This window comes from Hippoglossus stenolepis, chromosome 4, assembly GCF_022539355.2.
Source record: "Hippoglossus stenolepis isolate QCI-W04-F060 chromosome 4, HSTE1.2, whole genome shotgun sequence".
NCBI lineage: Eukaryota > Metazoa > Chordata > Actinopteri > Pleuronectiformes > Pleuronectidae > Hippoglossus > Hippoglossus stenolepis.
This window is the reverse complement of record NC_061486.1, coordinates 3,385,097-3,393,563: the sequence shown is the minus strand read 5'-3', so window position 1 is coordinate 3,393,563 and position 8,467 is coordinate 3,385,097. Positions and strand designations below refer to the sequence as shown.

General features: G+C 44.0%; 2 protein-coding genes across 2 annotated transcripts in view; one reads left to right on the top strand and one right to left on the bottom strand.

The window, feature by feature from the left end:
- The first annotated feature begins 410 nt into the window (after positions 1-410).
- On the top strand, positions 411-5,664 carry LOC118106531 (galectin-4-like). The gene is made up of 14 exons (XM_047339641.1): positions 411-584; positions 1,583-1,680; positions 2,187-2,391; positions 2,929-3,042; positions 3,183-3,296; positions 3,380-3,406; positions 3,491-3,550; positions 3,635-3,661; positions 3,770-3,805; positions 3,959-3,985; positions 4,072-4,101; positions 4,690-4,778; positions 4,874-5,039; positions 5,134-5,664. The coding sequence occupies exons 1-14, from the start codon at positions 411-413 to the stop codon at positions 5,278-5,280; spliced, it is 1,314 nt and encodes a 437-aa protein (XP_047195597.1). The 3' UTR covers positions 5,281-5,664.
- LOC118106530 (tyrosine-protein kinase receptor UFO) overlaps positions 5,595-8,467 on the bottom strand; it is a 28,639-nt gene continuing 25,766 nt past the window's right edge. The window contains exon 20 of the mRNA XM_035155152.2: positions 5,595-8,454. Coding sequence (XP_035011043.2) covers positions 7,995-8,454 — 460 coding nt within the window. The 3' untranslated portion in view covers positions 5,595-7,994. The remainder of the gene's footprint in view (positions 8,455-8,467) is intronic.

Sequence of the window (8,467 nt, the reverse complement as noted above, 5' to 3'; positions counted from 1 at the left end):
ATGTTAAGTTTCACTAAAGTTTAGTACTTGAAGTAAATATTTGAGGTAGTTTAACTTCTCTGTATTGTTTGGTCTGTTTTACTAGATTGAGATCAAACGTAGAAAAGATGAGCGGATAATATCTGATGCGATGCTACAGATTGCACAACTTTATATAAAGTGAAGCGTTGCAACAGTAAAATACTTCTTACTTCCATACTCTACATGTAAAGGTGTATTTTTGACGTGTCTGAATACTCTGTATGACGGAGGAATCCTCGTTGTAGCTGCACGTCTCAGTTATGTTGGTTTTGCCTCACGTGCTCCACACTCGGGTGAAAACACACATTCTGTCTTTGTTGTAACGTGCCGCTCCTCCACTGGGTCGAAGGTTAAATTTGACTTCTGGTGCCGCCAAAGTCAATAAGGTGATGCAGGCCTGGGTTCGGTCCCCGGCCCAGCCCCTCCCTCATCACCGGTATAAAACCAGGCCTCCAGCAGAAATCAGCTCCCGGCACCAGCCTCCTGTTTCTGACTGCTCATCCGTGTCAGCCGCTGCCATGACCTTCGTCGCTCCTCCTGGCTATCAGCCCATCTATGGACCTGTGAGTATCTGCACCGGCTGCTGCTGGAAGCTTTTAAATCACGATGGTCCCAGTGTGTGGGATGCAGTGGGTGATGCATAGCACTCATACAAATGGACTAAACAGCCAAAATATGCTGGTGTGACATAGTTTGGACAAATACAAAATAAAAAATGTCAAGTTTGATTATGATATTAAATGAATTCATTTGTTGGAAAATTCTTTTTTCTGTAACTTTTCTTTCTGTAATGGATTGAATGTTGTCAGGACAGTTTGTTAATATGTGAACAGTTATGAAGGAGAAGCTGTGGAAGAGTTTTGTTTTTTATTTGTATAATATTTGCATCGTTTACATGGAAAAACAGGAATAAGTAGCTGAGCCAGAAGTAGCAACAAGCTAAAGTGCTATATCACAACAAAAATACTACACTACTACTGAAAATAGTCCATTACAAATGAAAAGGCTGCTTTTCAAATGTTTAAAGTAATAACAAAAGTATGAGAGTAAAAGTACTTATGACCCAAATTATATTTTACGTTGTTAAAACTGATGCATCAATGTCTGAAGGTGAATTTAACTACTTTAATCGGTTTGGTTTTCAAAGTACAAACAAGAATGATTTCATTGTGTAGGATTAGTATTTAGTTTTTTAATTTCTTTATGAAATATAAAAACTACATTATATGATATAAATACTTTGTGTGAAGATATTTACGTGAAAGCATCTGAGGAGACGTCAGATGTTGCAACATGACGAACCAAGTGGACACCGTCTGTTTCTCACGTGTTAGAAAGTTCAGTTGAACGAAAGCAATTTATTAAATGAAGTCTTAATCTGAAAAGTAATCGGCAACACCACCAAATATTAAGTAGTAAAGTACGTCAAGTACTTTCTGATACTACCTTCAAGGATATCAATCTATCAGTATTGCGACACTAACTTTTTTTATGGAGACTCCAAATAATTCCAGCTTGAACCAAATCGATTGACTACACATGTGTAAAGTGTCTGTGATGCACTTCCCAGAGGATTCCTTACCTGGGGCCCATCTACGGAGGCCTGAGGGAGGGGACGTCCATCTACCTGCAGGGCTCCATCCCCGAGGACATAACCAGGTGACCTCAGCAGGACACATGTCAAACATAGTAATTCAACATGTAATCATCTGAACTCGTGGTCAGTTTATTAGTTGATCTTGTGGGTGTGGTGCAGTACATAGTGTTTTACACGCTTCCATAGGTGAGGGTGTGTTATCAGATATATCCACACATTCTGTTTTTAATCTTTAACCAAAACCTTTTTAAAAAACCTGCAGGAACACCTTGTGTAATCTGAGTCTGGGTGGAGCAGGTTTCTTTGCATTGTTCTGTCGAAGCAGAATCGTGACCCTCACGGCTCCACTTTTATATCCTCCATCCCTCCTCCTTTCAAAATAGTCATATCTGAGTTGTGAAAGGTGCTTTTACAGCTCGTCAGCAGGCAAAGCAAACACCGTACATACCTGAGTGTGTCAAGACATCTATAGTTTCTTTATGGAGACAGATCTTCATGTTTCTCTGTGGCTCCACCTGCTTCACAGTCGCCTCTGGACTCTGCTTTGCCTCCTTGATGCTTTCTGCAGATTCTTCATCAACCTGCTCTGCGGCGAGTCCGAGTCCAGCGACATCGCCCTGCACTTCAACCCCCGCTTCGACGGCTGGGACAAAGTGGTGTTCAACACTTGTCAGAATGGAAGCTGGGATTCGGAGGAGAAGGTCCGCGACATGCCCTTCTGCAAGGGAGAGAACTTTGAGATGGTCATCATGATCACGTCACAAGGCTACCAGGTGACACCAACCTGAAGGTCACACACATAATATCAGAATATGTCTTTTCAAAATGGAAAAACCCACATTACAAGCACTTTATAAACATTTATAGTTGATAACGCACTTTAATGCTGTTGTAAGCCAACAAAAGTACATTTGTATTCATTTGAATGTTCAATATTTGCAAACAATCATAAATTCTACGATGAAGACATACATTTTTTTTATTAACAGTGTAAAAAACATAAACGTTGTATCATTCAACATCTGTTTATTCACCAGTTTCTACTTATACTACTGACAAATGGACTCATAGTTGATGACAAAAACATAAATAAACACCTCATGTGCTTTACTACTGCATTAGTCTTATATAAACCATTAAGTAAATATTCATATTCTGGCTATAAATGCTAAATAGGAGGGTTACAATAAAATCTGACATTTACAGTGCGATAACTTGTTTTATCTCTGGTTGAGCTGCCGATTGAAAACACATTTATATATAACTGGACCATAATGACGTATATGCATTATTATTTTTTGCGGTTGCAGATCAAAGTCAACGGAAACGACTTCCACACCTTCGAACACCGGATTCCTCTGCAGAGAGTTTGCGCGATGCAGATCGATGGAGACGTTTCCATCCAGACCATCAACGTCATCGGGGTGAGACCCTCCGCTCTCCTGCAGGAGCAAATAAATACTGCAGGAATAATTCAAGAAATACACTTTGTGCTGCTGTGGCCTGGTGCAGGAGGAGTGGGAGTAAAACTGTTGTTGGTTAACACTTGTGTTTGATCTTTCAGGGTGGAGGAGGCATGGGAGGAGGCATGGGAGGAGGCATGGGAGGAGGAATGGGAGGAGGCATGGGAGGAGGAATGGGAGGAGGCATGGGAGGAGGAATGGGAGGAGGCATGGAAGTAAGTGCCTGTCAACTAATAAAGATAAATTATTTCATTCTGAACATCATTGAATAGTTTTTAACATGTTTACCGCTCGGCAGGGAGGATATCCAGGAGGTGGCATGGGGGTACGTTGGTGTTTGAAAATATAAGTACAGTGAATTATTGATATTTGACAGATATTTACATTTTACTCTATTTCTAATATCTAGGGAGGATACCCAGGAGGCAATGGAGGAGGCATGGGAGGAGGCATGGGAGGAGGCAATGGAGTAAGTATATTTATGAGGCTTTTGTTTATGATCCAAGTCTCTAAACTAAATATAGAATTTAACATATTCTCCTCTTTTCAAAAGGGAGGATATCCAGGAGGCGACATGGGGGTGAATTCATACTTTGGTTTATAATAATCAATATTCAAATGCATACATTTATTTCATGTCAGAATCACAGTCATGTTAAATCTGAATTTAAACATGTCCGTTTTACAGGGTGGCTATCCAGGAGGCATGGGAGGTGGAATGGGGGTATGAAAGATGTCATGATATCATTATATAATGTCACGTTTGTTATTTACATATTCTAAAGTTAATGTAAACTAAGCCCAAACCAACTTGCAACAGTTTAAAAGCATTTAATGGACTTTGGCATCAAGTTGACAGATCTTCTCTCTGCCTCAGGGAGGATACCCAGGATCCAACCTTCCGGTGAGGAAGTTGACTCGTCTTCTATTTTCTCGAACACACTTTCTTCCTTGTGTCCGTCCTACTTAATACTGTTTCTTTGATTCCAGGGTATGGGTGGGCAGCCGGTCTACAACCCTGTGAGTAAAACTTCTTCCACACTCATGTACAGTCAATGATTGTTTGACCAATCACGAGTCAGACTGAGCTGTCAATCATGGCGTCTTTTCAAATCATCAAATATCTAAATTATCACTCAAACAAACATCAGTGTGATAAGAATCTTCCTAAAATAAAATAAAAATCAATTTAAAGTGTAGTTTGTACTTGTTTTTGTATCCATGTCCCATCTGTTAACATGGAGGAGGCGGGGTTTATGATCTATACTGCAGCCAGCCACCAGGGGGCGATCAAGATGTTTTGTATTCACTTGTGGCAGCTGTAAGGTCGTCCATCTTTATTTACAGCCTCTGATAACAGGCAGGGGAATAACGAGGTGATGTGATGCGTTAATAAATTGTTGTGAGCATTCCATCACTATTCCTGTAGACAGTGACACTCCCCTCTAGTGGTGACAGAGAGGAACTGCACTGCAACATTACAGTAATGCGGAGGAAATGCAGTTTAAAAACTTAGGGTTAAACCTCACGATTGTCACAGGTGGCGCTATAGAGTTCTAATATGTTCATTACATGACCTGTCTAATGTGTTCTCCTGTGTGTTTCAAGCCTGTTCCCTACTCCGGCATGATCCAAGGAGGGATGTTCCCTAAGAGGACCGTCGTCATCAGAGGCATGGTGCCCTATGGTGCAGAGAGGTGTGTGTGTGTGTGTGTGCACGTCACCACGGTGCAGTGTGTGTGACGACAGACACTCACTCCTGTGTGTGTGTGTGTGTGTGTGTGTGTTGCAGAATGTCCATCAACTTTGTGGTGAGCAGATCGCGGGACATCGTTTTCCACATGAACCCCAGAGTGAGGGAGGGGGTTGTCGTGAGGAACAGCATGATGGGAGGAAGCTGGGGTCAGGAGGACCGGGAGCTCGCCATGAACCCCTTCATGGAGGGACAGTACTTTGATGTAGGTCACGTCTTCCTCCTGGATCTTCAGTCCTCGTTATTCATTTCCCTGCTTGTCCTTGACTTGGTGCTGTCTCCACGTTTGTGTCCCTCAGATGTCGATTCGCTGTGGGAACCAGAGGTTCAAGGTGTTTGTGAACGGGCAGCACCTGTTCGACTTCTTCCACCGCTTCCAGTCCTTCAACGAGATCGACATGCTGGAGATCGAGGGCGACGTGCAGATCTCGTACATCCACTTCTGAGACGCTCGGATGTCTGAACCCTGTGTGTTTCGTGTTGTTCAATAGTCCTGCTGTATGAACACAAGTCTGCACAAGACAAACGGTTACCTCATCATGTGTTACACGTGGAATTAATAAACACGCCTCCCACATGTTTGATATGAAGACTCCACACAGAAGCTCATTCATGAACGAACACGTTTATTTCATATGCAAAATACTGTATAGCAATGTATAAAAAAAATCTGTTTACAAATCATGACAGTGACGATATAAAGGCAGTTATAGAAAAGTCTTCTCCCAGTTCAACACACTGGGAGAATCACAATCCACACACACGTCTACTGTGGTGCAAAGTACTGGCTCTCGGAAGGCACTTGGTAACGTTCAATTCTGAGATTTAACTCTTGAAGGTTTATATTTTTTACAAGTTTATCTGCTTTGGAAGATACATTTTTTCTTTTTGTCCTCTGGTCAAAATCAAGTTTCTAAACATGTTAACTTGTCCCCCTTGTGATTTTTATATAAAAAGACATATTGTGCCACAGGAAACAAAATCAAACAGCCAGAGCTTGTGATGTCACAAACCTAACAAACCAATCCCGTCAACTTGTGGGCGGGGCTCAGTAGCTGCAGGTGGCGCTGTGGGGGTGGGGCCAAATTAACGTATTTATGGATGCCAGTCACAACATGAGGAAGGAGGGTGCAGAGTTTCATTTAAAACATTTGAAGGCCTTGATGGAATAGTTTTCATGACAAAAATAAAAGTTTTAGGGGGCGTAATAAAGAGAGACTGTAGAGAGCAAACTGTGTTTAACACCCTGGTTGGTATAGAACAGCCGGTGCCTCTGCATTAACACATTAAAACTGGTGAAACATTAAAACAGACCAGTACCTCGGTCTCAGCACCACATGTCCGTGCTTCACAAACAATGTGGGACGATCCCACTCTGAGTTTTCAACCACAAAGAAATATACACTCTCCTCCAACAAGGGTTTCAGTAATGCTACACGTCCGCCTGTCTACTGTCTGATATAAAAGTACCGTTACAGCTGAGAGACACAGCGTCTCATCCGAACAAGTGTCATTCTCCCAAAACGTGCGTTGGAACGTGGTCAAGTTCCTTCTGACGACAGAATAATGAACTAAAGCGTATATATATATATATATATAAAAATAAGTGCATGCATGATGCCAAGTTGCAGCCGAGCGTCCTCAGAACGCAGAGGTCTGGACGATCTTCACGTACATTCAGGTTTCAGCTGCTGCTTTCTGTCTCTGTCTCTGTCTCTGTCTCTGTCTCCTCCTGCTCCTCCTCCTCCTCCTCCTCCTCCTCCTCCTCGACTCTGCCTCGGGAACTGTCTCTGTCTATTTACAGTGCCAAACCTCGCAAAAACATATATATATATATATATATACCCGAATAAAAGAGTGGCAGGATGGTGTCAGATGACGAGGTTAGTCGTGTTTCCCAGTCTGTGCTCATTTACAGAAAACGCTCCGACGGGCGGGGGTGCAACACTTTCACAGGCCGTGTTCTCTGCCTTCAGGAATATACGAGTTGTTACATGCGGACTGAGAATATACAGAAAGTCACATAAAAACAAAGAAAGCTTGAGAGATATACACATTACAAACATACGTCTATATAAAAACATTAGTGCAAAGTTGTAGAAAAAACAAACATCAGCATTAAAAAAAAAGAAAGTACAAAATGTGTAAAATAACACTGTGCTTGTGCCAAAAGCAAATGTGAGGAGCTTCTCCTGCCATTTGCCTCGGGTGAGTCCATCGTGTCCGAACCGTCCCTCTGTCCCTTCAGTTTGTATCCGTACCCTCTTGATTTGACTCGTACCTGTGTCCCTGTGTCCCTGTGCAGCAGACGTCTCAGCTTCCCGAGTCACGACAAAGACGCAGTCGACTCGGCGATGAACGACGATAAGTGTCTCACATTTGAATGCGTAATGCACGACCAGCAGTTGAACCCCACGGAGAAGATGCAGGGGTTTGTTAGAGCGCTACATCGGCTGAAGGTGCGACTTCACCTCGAAGCTCAGAGAATCCAGAGCGGAGCCTCGTTTTCTCTCGTTTTGGTTTTCACTTGAATCTTCGTGTGATTTTGATGAAAAAAAAAAAATCATATTTCATTTTTGCTGAACACAAGAAGCTGTGACTCTGTACTTTAGTGGGAGCCAGTAAATCTGGCTGCTGTTCTCCAGTATAAACTTAAAGCCGACAGTTGCCTTCAGTGAAAGAGACTTTCTGTTTCCTCGCTGGAAGGTTGAAGCTCCTGAGTTTGTTGAGTTGCAGGTTCGGTCTGGCAGTGACGAGCTGGTTTCACGGACACGTTTGATTTTGTATTTAGCTTCACTTTGTGCAGGTAGTTGTGCAGATGTGCTGTTTTATTGCTGTGGCGACTGGGAGTTAGCTTCTCTGATTGTGCTGCAGTGTGCGGGGGCCACGGAACTGGTTCACTCTCTGTTTGTTGTCGGGAACTGATCATCAGACACTTGGAATTATTTTTAGAAGAGAGGAGTTGACGGAGGAAATAATCCCGATCCTTCACTTCCCTGGAATGTCTTCGGCTTTGTGTGTGTGTGTGCAAAACATGAACATGTGTGGAGGGCACGTAAAGTTTCTTCGTCAGTAGCAAGAGGCTGGATGTAGTTCTTGGACAGGGGAGAAAGGACGGCACACCATGGCCGTGACCAGTCATTGTTTGAGAGGGAATCCATCACTGCCAGGGGACTTTTCTGGACCCTTCCCTGTCCTCCAGCCGCTCCACAGTCGGCGTCGGAGCCGGGGTGGGGTTGGGCGTGGAGCGGCAGGACGGCTGTAGAGGCAGCGTGGCTGTGGAGGACGACACCGGCATGTCCAGGCTCTCCAGGGAATCGGAGAGCGCTCGGTTGGTCTCGTGCTGGGGGCAGAGGACGTAGCGGTTGGGCTGGTGGACCTCCACCGTGGTCACAGAGTCCAGGCCCTTCAGGCAGAGAGGGGACGGCATCGTAAGTGGGTCGCGACCGCCGACGGCCCCGAGCTCCATGGAGGACTCGTCCATGTTGACGTACAGGATCTCGTCGGGGTCCTGGAGGTCCGGCAGATCATCGAGGGCTTTTTCCAGCTCCCAGCGCATGGCCTCAAACGAGGGGCGGTCCTTCGGGCTGAGCAGCCAGCAGGAGAACATCAGGGCGTAGCTGCAGAGGACAA

What these genes read in the sequence shown, in the direction of transcription:
- LOC118106531 (XM_047339641.1), top strand. Translation starts at nt 411, where the DNA reads ATGCAGGCCTGGGTTCGGTCCCCGGCCCAGCCCCTCCCTCATCACCGG. An exon ending in ATCCCCGAGGACATAACCAG is followed by an intron (nt 1,681 to 2,186) that starts GTGACCTCAGCA and finishes TGCTTTCTGCAG; the next exon opens with ATTCTTCATCAACCTGCTCT. An exon ending in AGACCATCAACGTCATCGGG is followed by an intron (nt 3,043 to 3,182) that starts GTGAGACCCTCC and finishes TTGATCTTTCAG; the next exon opens with GGTGGAGGAGGCATGGGAGG.